Source organism: Geotrypetes seraphini, chromosome 3, assembly GCF_902459505.1.
Source record: "Geotrypetes seraphini chromosome 3, aGeoSer1.1, whole genome shotgun sequence".
NCBI lineage: Eukaryota > Metazoa > Chordata > Amphibia > Gymnophiona > Dermophiidae > Geotrypetes > Geotrypetes seraphini.
Window position 1 is genome coordinate 290,542,158 of NC_047086.1, and position 23,862 is coordinate 290,566,019.

The 23,862-nt window shown below is 43.8% G+C and overlaps 1 protein-coding gene across 2 annotated transcripts in view; it reads left to right on the top strand.

Annotated features, from left to right (window-relative positions):
- The window catches only part of PLD5 (phospholipase D family member 5), a 441,162-nt gene that overhangs the window by 106,167 nt on the left and 311,133 nt on the right, over positions 1–23,862 (top strand). Inside the window, exon 1 of one of the 2 annotated variants that reach the window (XM_033939665.1) lies at positions 8,603–9,947. The exons of the other annotated variant lie outside the window; for it this stretch is intronic. Within the exon in view, the coding sequence (XP_033795556.1) occupies positions 9,945–9,947 (3 nt within the window). The 5' untranslated portion in view covers positions 8,603–9,944. Of the gene's footprint in view, positions 1–8,602; positions 9,948–23,862 lie in introns of those variants that run through there. 2 annotated transcript variants of the gene reach the window in all.

The following is a 23,862-nucleotide window of genomic DNA, read 5'->3' on the forward strand; positions in this document are numbered from 1 at the left end:
ATTTTAACCTGTCTATCTGTTTGAGGACATCCTCCTTACTTACCTCTATGTGCTCCAATTTTTCGGCCTGTTCCCCACTCATGAGCTCCTCTGAGTCCAGTATATTAGATGTGTCTTCGCTCGTGAAAACCGACGAGAAGAACGTGTTCAACCTCTCAGCTACCTCTTTATCCTCCTTAATCACTCCCTTCCTATCCCCATCGTCCAACGGCCCCAGCGACCAGCGAGAGAGGAGGTTTTGCTCGCATTTTGCTCAGTGCGCAGCAGCCTCGAAAAAAGCCAACAGGATGCTGGGCATCATAAAGAGGGGCATAACAACCAGGAAGCGGGAAGTCATCATGCCATTGTATCGAGCGATGGTGCGTCCACATCTGGAATACTGCGTTCAGTATTGGTCGCCGCACCTCAAGAAGGACATGGCGGAACTTGAGAGAGTCCAAAGGAGAGCAACGAAACTGGTAAGAGGGCTGGAACACTGCCCATACGCCGAGAGGTTGGATAGGCTGGGGCTCTTCTCTCTGGAAAAAAGGAGGCTCAGGGGAGATATGATAGAGACCTTCAAGATCATGAGGGGCATAGAGAGGGTGGATAGGGACAGATTCTTCAGACTGAAGGGGACAACAGGTACGAGGGGGCATTCTGAGAAACTGAAGGGAGATAGGTTCAAAACAAATGCAAGGAAGTTTTTTTTCACCCAAAGGGTCATGAACACTTGGAATGCGCTACTGGAGGAAGTGATCAGGCAGAGTACGGTACAGGGATTCAAACAGGGATTGGACGGATTCCTGAGGGATAAAGGGATCGTGGGATACTGAGAGAGGTGCTGGGATGTAACACAAGTATAGAAAGCTAACCAGGTAATAAGTATAGAAACCTAACTAGGACGTGCATGTGCAAGACCGGAGGGTTAGGACTTTGATGGGAAGATAGGACTTCAATGAGAAACCAAGGTGGCAAGGGGGCCCCTTCTGCTGATTCAGACAGGTCGTGACCTGTTTGGGCCGCCACGGTAGCGGGCTGCTGGGCAGGATGGACCTGTGGTCTGACCCGGCGGAGGCACTGCTTATGTTCTTATTATAAATGATAATTAATATTTTCTCTGCGTACAGTGTGCTTTGTGTTTTTTTAAATTTTATTATTGGTAGATCATTTTGACTTGGTCATTTTAAAAGTAGCTCGCAAGCCCAAAAAGTGTGGGCACCCCTGTGATAGGCCATATGGTCTTTATCTGCCTTCATTTTTCTTAGTTTTTATGTATTTTCAACCCTCATTGAGATAAAATCTAGTTGCTCAACTTACAAAATGGTTAGATTTATTCATACCAACAAAGAAAAATGGGGAGACCCAATGATCCACAGTGAAAACAATCCACCAATGAAAACAAAAACTGTGGATACAGATGTTCTGAAGATAATTTATTAAACACTGACATATAAAACCATAAAAATTCAATTAAAAAAGTACAATGATAAAAATCCAACCGGACCCTACGCGGTCCGTGTTTCGGCGAACATGCCTTCCTCAGGGGTCCAATGGTTTGCAACCTCACATATAAAAAATTGGACTGAAAACAGTCTATTGTCTTTAAACGTGTGAGCAAAGAACACCGCAAAAAAAATGCTACTTCAACTTGTCTGAGGTGTTCTTTGTCACATGTTTAAAGACAATAGACTGTTTTCAGTCCAATTTTTTATATGTGAGGTTGCAAACCATTGGACCCCTGAGGAAGGCGTGTTCACCGAAACATGGACGTGTAGGGTCCGGTTGGATTTTTATCACAGTATTTTTTAACATTGTACTTTTTAAATTGAATTTGCATAGTTTTATATGTCAGTGTTTAATAAATTATCTCCAGAACATCTGTATCCACAGTTTTTGTTTTCATCAGTAGATTTATTCATATACAGTATATGGGATCAGCTTTGGGGAGGGGGTGAAGGCAGATCCAGCAAATGGATAGTCTCACCGACAAGTGGGCTAACCATTTTTCACTCCGTAGATGATCAGCCTAGTTATGTGGTCAGTGGGGATAGTCCATTCAGTCACCTGCAAAAATCTAATTTAAGCCGACCCAAATATAAACCGAGGTAACCTATTTCCCCCCAAAAAAGGAGAAAAAGATTGACTTGAATATAAAACCGGGGGTGGGGGGGGGAGGGGGGTGGTAATATTCAAGTGCCCTACCAGGCTCTGCACCCAGTCCCTCTCCCTTCCTGCCTGCCAGGCTCTGTACCTTGTCCCCCCTCCCTCCCTACCCTGCCAGGCTCTGTACATTGTCCTCCCTCCCTTCCTGTCATGCCAGGCTCTACACTCAGCCCCCTCCCTGCTTTGCCAGGCTCTATACCCTGTTCCCTCTCCAATCATGTCCTGCCAGGCTCTGCACCATATTCCCCTTCCTCCCTTGTACTCTGTCCTCTCTCCCTCCTTCCCTCCAGATGACTTGCAGATTTACACCGGATCTGCCGTAAGACCTGGTGGTCCAGCAGTGGTCCAGGACATGAGGGATCCCTCCCACCTCCTGTCCTGGCCGACTGTTAAAACCTTTACCTCCCCTACATACTTTTAAAATCCCTGGTGGTCCAGCGGTGAACTGGAGCAGGAGCGGTCTTCCTGTGCTCCTGCCCCCTGCAGAGCTGCTAGTGATTTGCTGCCACGAGTTGCTCCAGTTCACCACTGGTATACTGAGGAGGTGAGGGCGGTAAAAGTTTTAACAATTGATCGGGACAGGAGGCATGTGGGATCCCTCCTGTTCCAGCCTACCACTAGACCACGGGGGATTTTAAAGGTACATTGGGGAGGCGAGGGAGGTAAAAGTTTTAACAGTCGGCTGGGACAAGAGGTGGGTGGGATCCCTCTTGTCCCAGCCCACTGCTGGACCAACAGGTCTTATGGCAGGCCCAGCGGAGCTCTGCAACAGGGCCAAGAGGCCGGAGGGGCGGGTGGGCGCTGACATGAATAAAAGCCAAGACTTCCATTTTCGGGCCATTTTTTTTTAGCTCACAAATGCCTAGAATGCGCCCCCGAGAGACGTGGTGGAGAGTAAAACTGTGACTGAGTTCAAAGAAGCGTGGGATGAACACAGAGGATCTAGAATCATAAAATAATATTAAAAATTGAACTAAGGCCAGTACTGGGCAGACTTGCACGGTCTGTGTCTGTATATAGCCATTTGGTGGAGGATGGGCTGGGGAGGGCTTCAATGGTTGGGAGGGTTTAGATGGGCTGGAGTAGGTTTTAACAGAGATTTTGGCAGTAGGAACCCAAGCACAGTACCGGGTAGAGCTTTGGATTCTTGCCCAGAAATAGCTAAGAAGAAAAAATTAAAAAATTTAAATTGAATCATGTTTGGCAGACTGGATGGACCATTCTGGTCTTTATCTGCCGTCATCTACTATGTTACTATGTTAAATCTCTGCTTATATTCAAGTATATACAGTAAATATTGATGTCCTGATGCAGTAGAGCCAAAAATCTGAAAAACTGAGAGTGAGCTCACTTGTCTGTTATTTGTTTTAATTATGTATGTATGGTTGTAATCCGCCTTGTTTAAAGACAGAATATAAATAAACTATAAACTATCCAATTATTCATTTTGGCATGAACACTTCTGCCAGCCTTAGAGCTAGTTTAAGTTTTTGTACCTACATGCTGGAGATGCATAAGTTATAGCATTTCATAAGTGAGTCTTATCCATCCTCCACTCAAGCAAAAAAGCAAAGCACAAGAGTAGATTCAGCAAAGCTAGAAATGTGCAAGTTATTAAACAAATACCTGATGTGGTTAGGTTTTACCCAAAGTCTGCGTCAGGAGAAAAGCTAAAAGGGAATTAGAACAACTTTTCCCTTAACTGATATTTTCCAATAGTAAACAAGTCAATACTCACATTGCAGAGTCGCAGCATTTCCACACAGTGAGAGTATTGGTTTGTTTACTGTTGGAAAATATCAAGTAAGGAAAAAGTTGTTCTAATTTACTTTTAGCTTTACCCCTGATGCAGCCTTTGCGTGAAACGTGGCCATGTCTAGGAATTTGCTTAATACGTAATTGCACATTTCAAGATTTATTGTCTGCTATTGTGCATTGGTTTTTTCTTGAAGCTCACTGCCTCTTTCTGTTTGTGGTATGCTCCACCCAATCTCTGCTTATATGTATGCCTACCTATAAAATACATATAGGATAGTGCTTAGGTGGAATTTTAGCATATTTGTGTGCGAGTATAATTATGCCATTATTCTATTGATTGATATCAGGGCCTTTGTGCAAAAATTTTCAGCCTTAACTCAATGTGTGCAGTATAGGCTATACACTTCCCCCTCCCCATTCGCGGTTTCGGCACTCGCGATTTCACATAATCGCAGTTTTTGGGGGGAAGGGAGAAAAAACCCCACCCCCATAATTTTGCTTTCCCCTCGGCATCCCGGCTTTACCTGGTAGTCTAGCGGGTTTTCGGGGCAGGAGCGATCTTTCCTACGGGAGGCGGGGGTCGGTCAGAGCTGGACCAGAAGATATTAGCGGTTTTTCTTAATTTGCGGTCCAGCTCTGCCCCTATCCCCCACGAATAACAAGGGAGAATTGTAGTCACAATAAGGAAAGTCAACAAAAATTTTTACAAGATGGCAGCATGCACTGGATATCCCTATGTCATTTCCTGTTTCACACTACTTGCTGCCATCTTGAATGGGTCACAGGAAGTGATATAGATTGCCCAATACCACCCCCCTGAGGAGCATGTGCAGTATGTTTTTCCCCATTTTTTAATACAAAAGGAAGTGGTAACGGACAATGAACACTCCACTGATGTAAGCCAACTTGTTTATTTCATAAAAGGACACGAGCAGAAGCTGTGGACCCAATACAGCACTGTGTTTCGGCGTCTGAGGAACGCCTGCATCAGGGGTCACTAAACATAAAAACATAACGCAACATGTTAAAACACATCATATAAAAATTAAAAATGTTAAAAAAATTTTTTTTAAAGCCATACAAGTAAATGAATACCAGAGGCCAATCATGTAAATAAATAATAGTGGCATCTACCCAGTAAAGAGCAGCAGTGTCTAATAGCATCAACTTCCTTTCTATAGGGCCTGTTTCACAAGTAGGAGCTATGGGATCCATTTATATCACCGTTGATATGAGACGGGTCCTGAGGATAGGCTGCTCAAGAAGTTTAATGCTGACACCACATCCGGCGTCCGACAGTGAATTTCCAGTTTATATTTGGCCAGCTGAGACATAGACGGCTAAGCCAATATTCATCAGTTGGCCGGCTAAGTCCTAGCAGCGAAATATAGACCTGCTTTTTAGGCGGATCTATCTGGCGGCTGAACTTAGCCAGGAAGCCCCTGAATATTGACAGTGTAAGAGCCGGGCACTGGGCTATCTGCTGAATGAAATATTCTGTGGAAGAGAGCCAGAGATCTCCCACTGAATATCGGGGGATATGTGGCCATGTGCTATTTAGCCGTCGGGGAGCTGTTCCTGGCTGGCTAAATAGAGCTGAATATTGGGCCCAGGGAGTTTGGATGGTATTTAGTGCTATCCCCTACTGCTGCTAGTTGGTGGTAGGAAGCAAAGAGAATAGGCCCCCTCTTTTGCTGCTAATTTGACCTCCTATGCTGATCAAGGCCTCCCCCCTGCCTTCCCCCTTTGCCAGATGTCATCCAATGCAGCCCAAGTTTCTTGCATAGATTGGAAAAGCAAGAGGCTCCTGCTCAATGCAAAAGACCTGGCACTAGGGGAGGCTGATGCTCAAAACTAACAGCAGCAGAATGTACCGGGGGGGAGGGGGGGGGGGAGGTTTGCGAGTGTGGGAGTTAACATCAAAGGTAAAGATGGCTACACATGCATTTAAATGTATTGAAATGGATGTAAATAAGGTAAGCTTAATACACAGAATGATACGATGGTCTCTAACATAGGTGTCGGAACGGAAGAGGCCACAGGGGCCATGGCCTCCCGCAAAATTGGCACTGCCTCAGCCCCCTTACCTCCCTCCCTCCTCTGCCAGGCTCTTCACACGCAGAATTGAATTTTTCAACAAGCACTGCCCGAGCCCCCTTCCCTCCCAACCCCAGTCAGGCTCTGTCTTCACTGCGGAAAAGCATTTCTTTTGCTGCTGAGCTACAGAGCAGGGGTGCGCTTTGGCGTGCCTGCTCGGTGCTCAGCGACTTCTTGATTGGTTCCCACAAATTCAGAAGAAACACTTTTCTGCGAGTGAAGACAGTCTAACAGGGGTTGGGAGGGAAGGGGGCAATGCTCTTTGAAAAACCTGATTCCACGGATGAACAGCCTGATAGAGGAGGGAAAGGGTCTGGGTGCAATTCCTGACAGAGGGGGAGAGGGAAGGGGGCTGGGTGCAGAGCCTGACAGGGAGGTGCTGAGTGCAGGGGGTAGGGAGTTGGGAAGGCAGGGAGGACAGATGCTCAGGGGGTTGGGAAGACAGATACTGGGAGAGGGTTGGGAAGGACAAATGCAGGGGCTGGGGGGGGGTAGGAAAAGAGAGATGCTACACAGGTGGAGTAGTGGGAAGGGAGAGAAAGAAATGCTGCCAGTGGGAGACGGAAAAGGAATGGAGAATTGTTGGACATAGGTGTGTGGCTTGAAAGGGGAAAATATAATGTATGTGGGGAAAGGAAGAAAGAGGGATAATTATTGGTCGTGATAGTGGTGGAGAGGAGGGAGGGAGAAATGCTACACTGGGAGGGAAGAGAGATGACCCAAAGAAGGGAGAGATGTCAGACCAATGGAATGGGAAGGAGAGAGAGAGAGATGCCAGACCACAGAATGGAAGGGAAGGAGGGAAGAGAGAGATGCCAAACCACAGAAAGGAGAGGAGAGAGATGTTAGACCTCGGGAAGAGGGAGCGAAGAAGAGAGAGATGCCAGACCATGGGAGAGGAGAGAGATTCCAGACTATGGGAAGGAGAGGAAAAAAGATGCCAGACCATATGAGTGAGGAAGGGGAAAGACAGAGATGTCTGACCATGGGAGAGGGATGAGATGGTGCATAGGGATGGAGGGGAAGGGGAGACAGAGAAAGGAGATGGTGTACAGCAATCGGTGCAGCAGGGAAGAGATAAGAAGAAATGGGAGTAGGGGAGAAGAAAAAGGGAGGTGATGTACACATGGATAGATGGGAAGGGAAGGCATGGAAAAGTAGATTTTGAGAAGAAAGCAGAAAAATGGAAGAAAGTTGAATGTTAAAAGTTAATGCTAAAGATGAATGTATGGCAGAAAGTGAAGGAGAAAAACCAGCAAATGGATAAGGTGGCGAAGGAAGTCCAGCCAGAGACTGGGAAAGATGGTTTGAAAACCAAAGTCACCAGGTAACAAAGGTAGGGAATATGATTTTATTTTTTCAATTTAGTGATTGAATTGTGTCAGATTTGAGAAATTACATCTGCTGTCTATATATTGCACTGTTCAGGAAGAAATGCATTTGTTTCTATTTCTCTGGGGGTTGAACTGTATGCAGAGACTTGCATCTTAGGGTTTTATTTACTTTTAGTTTGTGGTCCTGTATATGTATAGGGGTTATCTGTGTTCTGCATGTGTGACCAAGGCCAGGTGTGCTTTGTGTAGTTTAATTTTGTGGTTAACCATTATGTATTGTTAATAAGATTATATTGTGTGTATATATGAAAACTGAATGGAAAAAAATGGTATTATAATTAGTACTATTATGGGGGTGAAGATTAGGTGGGGTCTGGGGCAGAGCTTGTGGGCTCCCCCAAACATAAAAGCGTTCTGCTGCCTATGGTTTCTAATATTGAAGAATTAATGCCAGGTAAGGGGCAGCGTTAAGGATTTTCAGGAGAGGATTCTCACCAGTGGTTTTGATTGAACTGCTAGTTTAGTCCTTTTTTTTTTTTTTTTTTTTTAACAAGCGTAAGTCTCTGTAAGTTTTAAGGAAAGAAACATATGCACGAGTCTGCGCAAAACCAAAATTGAAGGTGCACACATTGACGCTTAAATATGAGCCTTTCCATGTAAAGTGCAAACAATATTTGAAAGGCTCATATGTTTAAAAATCACAGAACGGGAAGGGAAAACATGGACCTGACGGACCGCACGGATCTAAAACCGCACGTCCTTAAAAATCTGAAGTTCGTGCCACTTGTAGTTAGTTTCTGGCTCTGACAGACCTCTATGACAATTTAGCGCTGACGGATCCGTCTCAGCATAGGGAGGGAAAAGTATTAGTATCTGCCAGCGCTAAAATGTCATAGAGGTCTGTCAGAGCCAGAGACTAGTTCTGGAGCGGCTCTAAAACGAATCCTTTAAACCGGTTTCCTACAGCCCCAGTAAATTAAAAAATCTGAGGTCCGAGGCTCTGACAGACTTCTATGACATTTTAGGGCTGACGGATCCTAATACTTTTCCCTCCCTATGCTGAGACGGATCCGTCAGCGCTAAATTGTCATAGAGGTCTGTCAGAGCCAGAAACTAACTACAAGTGGCAAGGACCTCTGATTTTTAAGGACGTGCGGTTTTAGATCCGTGAGGTCCGTGAGGTCCGGGTTTTACCCCGTCCCCGACTTCCCTATATATCGCACAGTGGCTCACGCCTGCCACAGAAAAGAATTCAAAGAAACTGTAACCATTTCTGTAACGATCCGGGGGGCTCCGTTTCTGATTCGGCTGGAGCTGCATTGTTGCAAGGGACCATGGAGATGTTTTCACTGAGCCCTTATCCGGCACATTTATAAAACCTGAGGCTTAGAAGAAGTGCCACATAAATGCACACCGGCTCCTTTGTGGGTCCCCCCTCATCCAAGCGAGCGATTTGAGACAACGTAGTGGGCAACATTCTTTCGTTAACTAGAAAGGGAGCGCCTGCCCGCCAGATTCCGGTAAACGCGTAAAATTTTACGCGCTGACGCGTTTGCACCTTGCAGTTTACGGGATTGCCGAGGCAGTGTCGAAACTCGGTCTTCCCGAGGCACAGGCTCCCTTTTATCACTTTAGGCTGGATGACATCCAGGACGGCAAGGCGGACAGTTGAGGCAGTGAAGAAAAAAAAAAAAAAAATCAGTGCCTACTGTATAGGTCTGTGCCACTTTTAGTCTCTGCATAGGGAGGGAAAAGCTTTAGGATCCGTTAGCGCTAAAATGTCGTAGAGGTCTGTCAGAGCCAGAGACTAAAAGTGGCGCGCGGACCTCTGATTTTTAAGGATGTGCAGTTCAGATCCATGAGGTCCGCGAGGTCAGGTGCACTTCCTTTGCACACATTTTTTTAAACTCCTCCCCCCCCCAACAAAAAAACAACAACCCAACCCAGATATTTACCATCCAGTGTCATATGGCGGGGGCTCTCGGATCAGTGCGGAGGGAGAGATCTGGCGGAAGGGACGATCGGGCTAATGAGCAAAAGCCACGGTGCGCCTCCTCCCTCCTTAGCCATTAGGGAAGGCAGAGCCGGGGGCCTGAACCGCGCGTGCAGGAAAAGCGGTCGGACTTGTCAATGCACGGACCTGGCATTTTTTTTAAGGACGTGCGGTTTTACCCCCTTCCCTTTTCACCACGTAGAACTATTTCCCGGCTCCGGAGCCTCAAGTGGCTCGCGGAAGCAGTGCAAGTGGCGAGAGCAGCCGCCAAAGCGCTCGTCCCCCCCCCCCTCCCACCCCCCTTTGCTGCTGGATCCTGAAAGAGGACGAGCGCGCGATCGGCATGGTAAGAAAGCCGCGAGCTGAGATCTGCCTCCCCCCCCGCTGGAAAAATCAGGTTGAGCACAGGAGGCGGACGGATAGAGCAGCTTAAACTTAGCCCTTAGAAGTAGCGCCTCAGCAGCTCTTCCTCTCCGGAAGGAGCCCCTACGGCAAGTTCACGCAACACCTTTGACAGAGAACTAGCACCGTGCAGGTTAAGCGGCTGCTGGAGACAAAAGGTTGATCTTCCAGAGAACGTGGGCATTTCCATCGTGTAATCCTTGAAAGACAGTTTAATGGTAGGCAAATGTGTCAATTTGATGAATTTTTAAAAGCATATATTTGAATATGTGCCACTGATCTAAAATGATATCTTGCTCTTTACAGATACTTATTGCTGCTGATCCAAGGCAGGCAGTCATTTTCAGATTGAGAGATGTGGTTGGTGATGCTAGAGTCCCTAATTAGAAGGCAGTCACTTTTTTTTTTTTTTTTTCAAAAAACTTCTGAAGTGGGGTTTGATATGGTGGACTTTGTAATCCTTCAGTGATAGCTGTAAGAGCAGTGGACATAAATCTGAAAATACACACATCCCAATGTGATTCCCTTTTTCAGTGATTTTAATTTAATTTTTAATTTAATTTAATTCTTATATACCGCTAATAACCATGAGGTTTCTAAGCGGTTTACAAAAATGATGCATTAAAAAGATACAATAGATAAAAATAAATAAGATAGGTACTTGGAAAATTTCCCTACCTGTCCCAAAGGCTCACAATCTAACTAAAGTATCTGAAGAAACAATTTATGGAAAGTAAAGATAAAAATATAAAGACAGAGGTAGAGATAGAGATAAATATGAATATTCCAACAAATAATGTATAAATAACTATTTTACATCCTACAATTGAAAATATTCTAACATCAGCGAATATCAAGGATACAATTATGAAGAGGGAATTTTTAACAGACAGGGAATGTGGATACCTAGTGTGAGGAAGAAATTCAGGATAAGGTGTTGAAGGTATGTTCGCGGGAGAGTGTCTGGCTAGGACAAGAATTTCTTAAACAAAGTGGTCTTTAGTTCTTTCCGGAAGATTGGTGTGTTAGGATATATTGACATGATAGATGCGTTTATGCAAGTCTGTAACGTTTTGATGTAGAGATGTGTATTTTTAAAAATGTGTTTTAACACACAGGCTCTTCAAGTAACACTTCTATTCTGTGTTTTCAGTAAGCAAGCAAATTTTGGGCAAATACAGCCAGAATAAAAGTCTTTGTATGCGCTTTCTAGTTATGAGAGAGAAATATTTAATCTGAACACCTAATGATAGTAATTTCACTTTATTAAGAACATAAAAATAGCCTTACTGGGTCAGACCTGTGGTCCGTCAAGTCCAGTAGCCCGTTCTCACGGTGGCCAATCCAGGTCACTAGTACCTGGCCGAAACCCAAGGAGTACCGTATTTTCTCGCATATAACGCGCGCGTTATACATGGTTTTTACAAACCGCGCATAACCTTGCGCGTTGTACAAAATTTTTTTTACATAGTTTCCACCCCCGACGCCCGATTCATCACCCGGAAGGAGCGCTCGCACTCCCACCCCGAAGGACCGCTCGCACCCCCACCTGAAGGACCGCTCGCACCCCCACAGCCTCCCCCCCTCCCCCATGGAGAAGCTGTCTACCTTGTTTCCAGATGCCAGCCCAGCTGCTTCCTCTGCCGGCGGTCCTGCCCCTTCTCAGAGCCCTGTGCTGCGCTGCTTCCTCTTCAGGCGGTCCCGCCCTTTCTCCAAGGGGGTGCACAGCCTGCCAGGTCTGGAACCTCCCGCGCTGCTCTAAATGGCACCTCAGCGCGGCTACCGTACTTATTTCAGAGCAGAGTCGGCAGCCGCGCTGAAGTGCAGGAAGGTCCCGCGATGACTGCATCTACCGTCTCTGCTCCGGAAGAGGTAAGTGACGTCGGAGGGGGTGGACTGGCAGCCGCAGTCATCGTGGGACCTTGCTGCAACTCCATGCATCTGCCGGCCCACCCCCCTCTGATGTCACTTACCTCTTCCAGAGCAGAGGCAGCAGAAGTAGTCATCGCGGGACCTTGCTGATTTGGTTGGAGAGAGAAAGGAGCATAGCAGGGTGGTGGAAGGTGAAAAAGGGGGTCAGGGTGGTATGGAACGGTTGTGAAGAGTGAGAAAGGGGGTCAGGGTGATATGGAAGCGTGGTGGAGGGAGAGAAAGGGGGCAGATGCTAATGGAATTGGTGTGCAGGGAAAGGGGAAAGAGACATAAGGGAGAAGGATACTGCATGGAATTGGGTTGGAGGGAAAGAAAGGGGGCAGATGCTGATGGAAATGGGGGGAAGGGAAAGGAGAGAGTGAAATGCCAGACCATGAGGGTGTGGGAGAGGGAAGGAGAGGCTAGAGATGCCAGACAGTTGGAGGAGGGAAGGGAAGAAGATGGAAGGGGGAGGCATAAAGTTTCTGGAAGGGGAATAGAAGGAGAGAAGATACCTTATAGAAGGGGCAGAGAGAGGGTAGACAGTGGATGAAAGGAAGAGTGTGACAAGAAGATGAGGAAAGCAGAAACCAGAGAAGACAAGGTAGAACAAAGTTCTATTTTTTTTTTTTTTTTTTGCTTTAGGGGAGATGCATCGCTGTTTCTGTGGTGTTGCATTGTATGCAGAGTCCAGCTTTTGGTGCTTGAGTTTAACCTTTGTCTATGTATTTTTATTCTATCTCCCCATTTACAAAACTGTAGAGCGTTGGCATCTGAGCTGTTACCACCGTGGCTAAAAACCACACTACAGTTGTGTAAAAAGGGGGAGGGGTTAGTTTGTGATTACATACTAGGCGAAGGTGTTTTCTGTATTCTGTGTGTTCGAAAAGACATGGTTTTCTGTTAGGATTGACTGTGTAGGATTGATCTGTACTAGTCTGGCTTGTTTAGTTTTACAACGGGTGTTTTGATGTACTGCTCACTGCAGTATGTAAGATGCTGCCTTTTCCTAGGTACACTCTTGTGTAATGTGTGGATTGCTACTAAAAATCATGTTTTTCATACAGATGAGGGGGGTGTCAAAAAATGACGGGCCCCGGGTGTCACATATGCTAAGTATGCCACTTCTTCCGTTATATTGTTAAAAGCAAGAAACGGAAGGCTTTGTGTTGACAGTTGAGTGCAAAGCTAACAAGGCAGGATTATGGTACAGGTGCATTAGGCATGTACTTAGGGCCCAAATGTTTAGGAGGGGTCCTCTTAGATTAAGGTTACCATATTTATCGTCATAAAAGCCCGGACGCATGATCACACCCTGTTCCACCTCAATTCCTGCTCCATTCCGCCCCCACAAAGCCTCGTCTCTTCTTTCCTGACCTCTGGGTTGCGTCTGGAGGGCCTCCCAGCATGCGCGGATGCGTGCAGTGTCATTCGCGCATGCTCATAGGTCTTCCAGACGCAGCCGGAGCTCGGGGATTCCTAAAACCCAGACAAACTGCTGGGTTTTGGAAAGTCCGTCCTGGCACCCAGACAATCCTCTAAAAAGAGGACGTATCCGGATTTCCCCGGACATTTGGTAACCCTATCTTAGATGTGGAATTCAGCGGCATCCAAGAAAGTCAGTTGCCAGCAGACAGATAAGTCGGGGGAGGGGGAAGGAGCCAGAGACGGTGCTGCTGCTGCAGAGGTCTGTCTCTTCTCCCCATCCTCATGTATTGTCTTCTAGGTGGCAAGGACCAGGGAGAGTTAGCAAGGTACATCTCTCAGCTGCTTCTTTTTCTTCTGCTGACCTTCCTTCGGCAATCAGAGCTATGCAGGGCCCTATTTTTTTTTTTGGGGGGGGGGGTTGGGGGGAGTTTTAAAATGTATCTGTGTTAAGGGGGAAAGGGCAACATGTTGGTTTACCTATTGCCCATCATTAATCCTGCCCTGGGAGCTGGAGACCCTACTTCAATTCTAAGCTACTTCTGCCAGATGGCCTTGAGCAATCATTTAATATTTACTTCACTAATTTTTGCTATAATAAGGCCCTTATGGGCAGTAGAATTTCTGTCATAAAAATCGTTATGCTGGAATTAGAAAATAGACAGACTAGATGAATCCTCTGGTCTTTGCTTTTATAGTGCATACATATTGGTATTATAACCCCTTGATTCCTCACTTGGGAAAGAGCAAAGTGAGGCACTGGGCCCCTTGATTTTGCATTTCAGAAGGGGAGTTCTGTAATTAAGGGTGAGAGAACAGTATCATTGTTTCAAACAGGCCCAGCTTAACCATTAGGGAAGCTACGGTAAGCAGTTTCGTGGGAAAGAGACATGGCAAAGGGCAGCTACAGTCAAAGCAAATGATAGACATCCTGACAACTCAAAAAAAGCACATATTTTTATATCCACAGGGAGAGAGAGTACACAGATGAACCCTATGAAAATACAGGACCACAAACTAAAAGTCCTAATATACACAAATGAAACCTTAAGATGTCAGACTCTGGGTTCCGGAACCTGGAGGCTGAGTGAATGGCTGGCTAAAGACTGAGCTCCCTCCTCTGAGCATCTGATACAAGAATTCAATATACAATAATTATTGTTTTTGTCTTGTTTGTGGGAAAATCTTTAAGGATGACATCTACTAAACAGAAGATACAGGAAATTTTAACAAAGTCTGTAGGGAAAAACAAAAGATTAAAAGAGGATCCACAGACATCAAGTGGAAGTTCATCATCTATAGATGCATTGGATGTTATAGATGTTATGGACAAATTGGAAAACATAAGTTTGAATCTGATGGAGATGAGAAAGGAAATGAATCAAATGAACAGCAAACTGGATATAATTACCAACAGAATTGATAATATGGAAATCAGAGTAGGAAAAATAGAACAAATACAGCAAGAGAGTAAAGAGGATCATGAAATGTTAAAAGTAATGCAGAAGAGAATGATAGATCTTGAAAATCGTTCTAGAAAACAGAATTTGAGAATTATAGGATTAAAAGAAGGAAGTGAAGGAAAAAATATGATTTCATTTTTAGAGGAAATGATTCCAAAGGTTCTTTCACTAAGGATAAAAACACCTTAGTGAAATAGAAAGAGCTCACAGAACTGGAGCAAAAAAATCCCAAAATTCAGGTAAGCCAAGAACTGTAATACTCAAATTATTTAGATTCCAACATGTTCTGGATATTTTAAAAGCGGCTAGAGAAATACAAAATATAGTATATAAAGACTCTAAATTGTTTTTTACTCTGGATTTGGCTAAGGAAACTGTTCACATACGGCAAAAGTTTTTACAGCTAAGAGAAGCTTTAAAAGAAATAGGAGCAAAATATGGAATATTCTACCCAGCACAAATGAAAGTCACCTATAAAGATAAGTTTTATTCCTTTGATGACCCAGAAAAACATAAGGAGTTCCTATCTTCTTAAGAAATACCCATGAATTAAGAATTAAAATGCTGGTAAGAGGAAAAATTTAGCTTGAAAAATAATAAAAATTTAAAGAACTATTGAATTAAATGAACATATTTTTAAATTTTATTTTTAACATTAAAGATGGCCACTACAACAGACTATTAACTCCATTAGAACTGTTGGAATAGAAGCATTTTAAGACAGGAGAAGATTCTAAGATTTAACAAAATACCTGTTGCTGTAATTTAATGTATGCAGAAATTATCTGATGTTTGGGAGTTCTAAATATGGATCTATGAGATCATTGAATTCTGATCCCTCCTCTCTGAACTGGTTGTTTTTTAAAGAAAGGAAATATATAAAACATGAAGAGGTTTTAAGAGACGTCAAATAAAAAATACAATGCAGATAAGAGCATATCATTTGTACTATTGATGATTATTAAATGATAAATATATGGTTAATTTGTTTTAACATATTGACACACTTATTGTAAGTTTGAAAATGAATAAAGATTTTTTTTTTTAAAGATGCCAGACTCTGCATGCAGTACAACAACAGAGAAACAGAAATACATTTTTTTTCTGAACAGTTCAAAATATAGACCGCAGATGTAAATTCTGAAAACGGACATTTCAAACACTAAACTGAAAATAAAATCACTTTTTCTACCTTTGTTGTCCGGTGATTTTATTTTTCTACTCATCTTTTCCCAGTTTCTGGTTTCACTTTCTTCTGTTTGTGCTCTTAACTCTGTTTCCATGGCCATTTGCTTTTTTTTCTCTCCTTCATTTTCTTCCCTACATCCATCTTTAACTAAAGTCAACCAGGGTACTGTGACTCAAAAAAAGGAGATCAGTAAAGTGTACTAATATTTGTAAATTAAGACTTATTTCTATGCAGTCATGAGGACTATAGTCTCAGTAGATTGATCAAATACTTTCTTGTATGCTCAGAGATATGGAACTCTAATGGGGAGTGGTAGCCCCCCTCTCGAAGTTCACTGTCCAGTCATAGCATTAAATCATATGATCAGTCTCTGAGGTTCAATGATAGTCTATCACAATATCATAATTTTTAAATTTCCTTTTGTGTTTTCTTCTTTCTTGTTACTATATTTTTGAGAATGTTCAATAGCAAAAATCAGATGGCAACAAATCACAAGTCTAAAGTAGTCTTCACTTAGCTTTAAACATGATCCAGGCGTCTTGACGTGGCCCCATTTTGGAAATTTAAAAATTATGATATTGTGATAGATTATCATTGAGCCTCAGAGATTGATGATATGATCTAACGCTATGATTGGACGGTGAACTCCGCGAGGGGGGCTACCACTCCCATTAGAATTCCATATCTCTGAGCGTGCAAGAAAGTATTTGATCAATCTACTGAGACTATAGTCCTCATGACTACATCCATCTTTGGCATTAACTTCTAACATTCAGCTTTCTTCCATTTTTCTGCTTCTTCCTCAAATCTATCTACTTTTCCATGTCTTCGTTTCTCGTCTATCCATACACATTATCTCCCCTTCTCCACCATCCATGTGTGCCATCTCCCCTATTCCCATCTATCCATAAACAGCATTTCTTCCATCTCTCTTCCCTTCTCCATCCCACCCATCCCTGTGTACCATGTCTTCCCTCTCTCTCCCCTTCCCCTCTCTCTCCCTTTCCCCTCTTTCCATGTATACCATCTCCTCCCTCTCTTTCCCCCTACCCTCTTTTCCTGTGTACCATCTCCTCCCTCTCCTATGGTCTGACATCTGTCTTCCCCCTTTTCCCCTCCTATGATCTGGGATCTTTATCCTCTCCTTTCCACAATCTGGTCTCTCTCTCCCCTCTTTTCTTTCCCTCTTCCCGTTTGTGGTCTGGTCTTCCCCTCCCACTGCCTAAGTCTGGAATCCCTCCCTCCTCCTTCCTTTCCCTGGTCTGATTTCTCTTTTATCTCTCCCCGCTCCCTTCCTCATCCAGTGGTCTGATATCTGTCTCCTTCCCTTTCCCCCGTGGTCTGGCATCTTTATCTGCTCCTTCCATTCCCTCCCCTGGAGGTCTGGTATCTTTCCTTCCCTTTTCTCTCCATCCCCGCAGTCCAGCATCTCTTACCCTCCACATGCTATCCCTCCCCCCTTCACGGGATCTGGTGCTTGCTCACTTGAACATACTGCCTTCTGCGAACCAAGTTTTCTTTCTGTTACTGCTTTCCATCTAAGTGGAGACAGGAAGCAGTAGCAGGAGCTTCCGGGTCGCCAAAGGCAGTAACATAGTAGATGACGGCAGATAAAGACCCGAATGGTCCATCCAGTCTGCCCAACCTGATCCAATTTAAATTTTTTAAATTTTTTCTTCTTAGCTATTTCTGGGCAAGAATCCAAAGCTCTACCTGGTACTGTGCTTGGGTTCCAACTGCCAAAATCTCCGTTAAAACCTACTCCAGCCCATCTAAACCTTCCCAGCCATTGAAGCCCTCCCCAGCCCATCCTCCCCCAAACGGCCATATACAGACACTGACTGTGCAAGTCTGCCCTGTACTGGCCTTAGTTCAATATTTAATATTATTTTCTGATTCTAGATCCTCTGTGTTCATCCCACGCTTCTTTGAACTCAGTCACCGTTTACCTCTTCACCACCTCTCTCGGGAGCGCATTCCAGGCATCCACCACCTTCTCTGTAAAGTAGAATTTCCTAACATTGCTCTTGAATCTACCACCCCTTAAACTCAAATTAAGTCCTCTGGTTTTACCATTTTCCTTTCTCTGAAAAAGATTTTGTTCTATGTTAATACCCTTCAAGTATTTGAACGTCTGAATCATATCTCCCCTGTCCCTCCTTTCCTCTAGGGTATACATATTCAGGGCTTCCAGTCTCTCCTCATACGTCTTCTGGAGCAAGCCTCCTATCATTTTTGTCGCCCTCCTTTGGACTGCTTCAAATCTTCTTATGTCCTTCACCAGATACAGTCTCCAAAACTGAACACAATACTCCAAGTGGGGCCTGTCAATGACCTGTACAGGGGCATCAACACCTTCTTCCTTCTACTGGCTATGCCTCTCTTTATACAGCCCAGCATCCTTCTGGCAGCAGCCACCGCCTTGTCATACTGTTTTTTCGCAGTGTGTTTATTTTAGTCATACTGCCGACGTCCCGAAGACTTACAGCATTGGATCCCGGCTGTGTGGCATTGAGCATGCACTAATTGTTAGTGCGTACTAAATGTTAGCACATCTTACTAAAAGGACCCCTTAATATAGTTTGTTTACATTTTGAGTACACATTAATTTTAGCAACTGAGAATCTGGCAGTGAAAGATGCTTGGAAGTCAAGAAAAGGGGTCAGAAAAACAACATACCCACATCCATAAGAATTTAACAAAGAACCATAGGGCAAATTGATGATTAAAAAAACTGTGTACCTATATTAATCGTCACTGCGTGTGACTGAGGGAAATTCAACACTACGATTTTCAAACATTATACATAAAACACTGTTTTCACCAACAAAAAAAATCTCACTAAATATAGTGAACTCTGCAGGGTGGGTGTATTATAAGGCTTATGATGCTCAGATCATAGGATCTCTTATAACATATATGTTATTTCAGATCCCCATCCTGGGACCGTAGCTTTAATCATATATACACACCACCTTCTTACCCTCACACATACCAAAAAATAAAATGTGTCTCTATTCCTCTCAATACTAAATATCACAACACATCAGTAATGTCACCCACATCAAAAATTGTGTCAACTATAAGTGCTGAGATGTCTATTTTCGTAATCTGAAATATCCCATCAGTAAGTACAAAAAATGTAATATCGGCAACACTTATCTCTTGTGGTCATAACCACTTCCAACGCTATCGAGTTTAAATGGACTCCCGACGCTCTCCCTCATGTGAGCGTTTCAATCAAACAGATCTTCCTCGGGGGACTCTGCCTGCGTTGCCAAGCTGCAAAAAAATGCATACCATTACAATAATGCTAAGTACATCATTATTCATCTACTACTGATGTCCACATTGACTAACTAAAAACAATCCAAACCGAAACAAAAAAACAGGCATTCTTGCATTGGGCAAAGGAAGGCATACTACCTGACAAACATTTGTGGGTCAGTGTGTCCCCACACAGAGAAGAGGTTGCAAGCAAGGCATTGTTACAGAAGCAGCCTGTCATGAGCACTCTGGTTAGTTGTCTAGGAAGGGGAGATGAGGGGCAGGACATATTTCCTCTCTTTGTCAAGTTTTGCTTCTTGGAGAAAGAGGGCCCAGGCAGATGTCTGTCATCTTTCCTGGGAGCTGGTATCTGTGGAGTAAGATAGCAACTGGTCTCCTTAGATTTTAATATCTCATCTTTCTGAAGACAGCTTCTTTGCTAAAACTTGACTATAGTGACAGAAATTAACTGGAAGCTAAGCTTCTTGTGATAGGGCACAGGAACAAGAATGTACTGTGGTCAGGATTCTATAAAAAGCACCCAAAAAATTGGCTCCATCTAGAATCGTGCATGTGCCAAATATAGAATGACACTTAGGCCCAAATTCTGTAACCAGCGTCTAAAGTTAGGCACCTATTTCGGAGGCGTCCAATTAGATAGGCGCCCATCCAAATTGAATAACAATTTCAATTAAGCTTTTTAATCAGCACTGATTGAAACATAGGCGCCTATCAAGACAGCGTGATTCTGTAACAAGGCATCTCTAAAAATTTCAAAAAAAATAGGCACTATGCATATTAGGCGTGGGCGTGGTTATATGTTAAGTGCCTTGTTACAGAATCACTGCTCTTAAGTGTGCTTAGGTGCCTAACTTTTAGTTGTGCCTAGAGCTGTCCTATTTTTTGTGCGCCTCCAAAATAGGTTCCACTCAGCGTGATTCATTAAAGAGCACCCAATTTTACTTGACTCATGCTGAACAGTGCCTAATTAGGTGACTAACTTTTGGGCACTTCTTAAAGAATTTGCCCTTTAGCGCCAGTGTGTCTCATAATTTCAGCTACATGTATTGGCTCTTAGACTTTTGTCTACTTGCCATTTCCATTTTCATCTTACAAAAGAGTTCCCTTTAAATATTTCTCATTTCCCAGCTCTGACGCTGCTTCCTTGACGATCACATGATCGTTCGGGGTAGCTGTTCACAGCTGGTTAGTATTTAACTGCTTTAGCAACACGCTGCGGCCATCTTTAGATCTTACTTTTGGGTGGCTGCGTCGTGGAAATATGGTGTAAATGAGGTGAGCAAATGTTTGGCACTAAATTATTTTATGAAATTTTAGTGAAAAAAATTTTTTTTTATAAGAGAATAACCTTAGACTTGTGTTATAGGGATTACTGCCCTGAGGAAACCCCCTATGGGTGAAACATGTTGGCGTTTCCATCCCTCCAGATTCACTACCCAAGCTAAGTACTATTCTGATAACTAAAATATTTATAAAATAAAATATTTATAAATCTTCATGAAAAAACGACCCGGTGACGATTAGGTGCATAAAGCCAAATGTTATGAAAGTTATTGAACATTTGGTGGCACTTCTGAGGGCCGGAAAGGATTATATGAACTATTTCGTATATAGAAGGTGGTGAAGGGGTGGTTTGACTCTAAAACCCCCCTAATATCATATAATTTTTAGGCATATTCTTTTAGGCCAAGGAAAACCAAGCCTAAATACCTGTGCCTAAGTTTTGCATAAATCAGGTATATTCTATAAGTTCACATACATTTTAGGAGTGCCCACAATCTGCTCAAGCTCTTCCCCCGGCCGCACCCCTTTTCAGATTTGCACATTGAAACTTACGCATGCCACTTTATAGAATGAACCTACCAAGGTGCCAATTAGCATCAATTAATAGGTGTTAATTGGCAATTATCAGCACCGATTAGGCTTGTTAAATTAAGTTTTGTGCACAAATCAGCTGTGCAGACCAATTTTGCAAGCACAACTTAAGGCGCTATATACAGAATTTGTTGGGTCTATTTGTCACTATTTGCGGACGTCTCAAAATATGCTTTTGTGTAGTATGGAAGTACATCACCTTCAATCTTGGAACCTACTGTTCAGTGCCAAGTGGGTACATGGCAATAGAGGCGCCAGTAACCACAAAGTTCCAAGCGTGTTACAATAAAAAACAATACAGTATCAAAAAATTTACAAACTGTTAAAACTTCTACATCTTAAAATATAATCATTATTGACTCCTTTCTAGAGAGCATTGCCGGCACTTTGATTGATTCATCTGCACTACCAATGGATCAGTGGGTACTTTGAGTTGTCGCCCAGGGTTATGCCCTGCGCTTGTTCAGAAAACCTCCAAACCACCCACCAAAAGTCTCTTTCCAGCTCCATCCATAAGACCCTCTTTTATCAAGGACTCAGTTCTTCTCCAGTTAAATGCAATAAAAATCTGTTCCTTTGCAGGAGAGAGTCCGGGGGGATGGGGGGGGGGGGTTCTACTCAAATCATTTTCTATTACCAAAAAAGACTTATGGTTTTTGATTTATTCTAGACCTCCAGGGCCTAAACAGATACTTGCTGAAGGAGAAGTATCACATATCTACATCAGGCCTCTTTGTACTACTACATCAGTATCTCTTTTCCGTGCAACTCTCTGACCGCTATCCTCCAATGTGCTCTTGAATCTTATTGTAATTGTAATGATTGATCCCAAATTTTATTGTTAATCACAATGAATCCTTGAACTCTGGATCACTAAATCACTACCACCACCAGCAACATCAAAATAAAGGTAGATGGGGGGATAGGGGAAATCGACTTGGGGGAGTTGGTGGACTGGTGAGGGAGAGATGGGGAGAAGATGGATGGGAGAGATGAACTTGGTGGAGAAGGCTTCCTCCAGGGCAAGACAAATGATGGGTTGTATCCGCAGAGGTTTTGTCAGCAGGAGACCTGAAGTCATTATGCCATTGTACAGATCCATGGTGAGGCCTCACTTGGAGTACTGTGTTCAATTCTGGAGACCACACTACCGTAAAGACATGCTGAGGATCGAGTCGGTTCAGCGAATGGCCACCAGGATGGTCTCGGGGCTAAAAGATCTAACGTATGAAGAAAGACTAAAGAAGTTGCGACTGTACTCACTTGAGGAACGAAGAGAAAGGGGAGACATGATTGAAACGTTTAAGTACATCACGGGTCGCATTGAGTCGGAAGATGATATCTTCTGTCTTATGGGTCCCTCGACCACCAGAGGGCATCCGCTGAAGATCAGAGGAGGGAAGTTTCAAGGAGACTCCAGAAAGTACTTCTTCACCGAAAGAGTGGTGGATCAGTGGAACAAACTCCCACTGCAGGTTGTTGAAGCCAGCAGCGTGAAAGATTTTAAGAGTAAATGGGATGCTCACGTGGGATCTTTAAGGGAGTAAATTCGGGAGCGAATACTTTGGAATGGGCAGACTTGGTGGGCTATAGCCCTTTTCTGCCTCTATGTTTCTATGTTTCTATGTTTCTATGTTTCTATGAGGGGGGAAGATGGATGGTGGAGGCCGAGGGGAAATGGACTTGGGGAAGATCATGGAGAGGGGATATGGGGGTGGTGGGGTAGTGGAAGAAATAATGGATCTAAAAATGGAGGAGAGGGAGAGAGATGGTGGACAATGAGATTTATGGAGGGAAAAAAAGGGAGAGCATTTGGACATAAGGGATGGTGTGTGTGTGTCTGGGGGGGGAATAGAGATATTGAATAGGAAGGTAGTTCGGAAGAGAAAGGGAGAGCTGGTGGACCCTGGGGTGGTAGGGAAGGAGGGAGAGATGCTGGATGAAAGGGTAGTTGAGAAAGGGAGAGATGGTGGATCTGGAGATGGTGGGGTCCATCGCTGCAGCTATGGGAATGAAGACAAATAAAGGAAAGGTGTCAGATCTCCGGGGGAGGAAAGGGAAACAGAAGGGGAGGACAGAGATGGAAGATGGATGGTTAGCACAGAGAATGAAGAAAACGACATGGGCAAGAGACCCTGTCAAGCGAGTTATCAGAAGACGTTTGTCGCAGAGCCTGGGACCAAAATAATTTGAATAATGACCAGACAACAAAAGGTAGAAAAAATAATTTTATTTTCTGTTTTGTGATTACAGTGTGTCAGATTTGAAATGTGTATCCCGCCAGAGCTGGTATTAGACCACGAATGTGAGCTAGGATTTAACAGAGAGAGGAAAAGTCTTTTTTGTTTATTTTGTTTACACCACAGCGCCAGTGTGAGTAGGAGAGGGCAAAGGGGGTGGAGTGGGTGAAGAGGCTATAAAATAAACCCACCAGGATGTTTGAAAAAAAAAAAAAAAAAAAAAGCCAAAACACCCATTTGGGCAGAAAAATCGAATTGAAACCAGGAAAGGCTAATGTGGCTCCACCCCCTGACAGACTTTATCCCTGGCACCAACAAGGTACTTCCCCCTTGAGTAGTAGGAGATGCCTTAATAAAACATCATCTCCTTCTGCTACTGGACTAGGCTCATGATAATGCTGTGTGATTTTGCAGCTCTTATCATGTTACCTTTCCTGCAGCATCAGGAGATGACATCTTATTATCCAATCTCCTGCTGCCAAAGGAGGGGTTGACTGCTCAGCGGAAAATCTTCATTCCCCAACCAGAGCTGAGGAGTCGGAGTTGGAGGAAATTTCGGGTACCTGGAGTCGGAGTTGCCAAACAATGCACCGACTCCGACTAAATTTAGATTGGAATTTAAAAAAAGCAAGTTTAAATGTCCCAATTCACAAAAAGTTATAATTAATGACTTCTCTACTGTAAGAATAAAGACCAATGCATGCAGTGCCTCACGTAACCGCAAAACGAACACGTGCCTCAC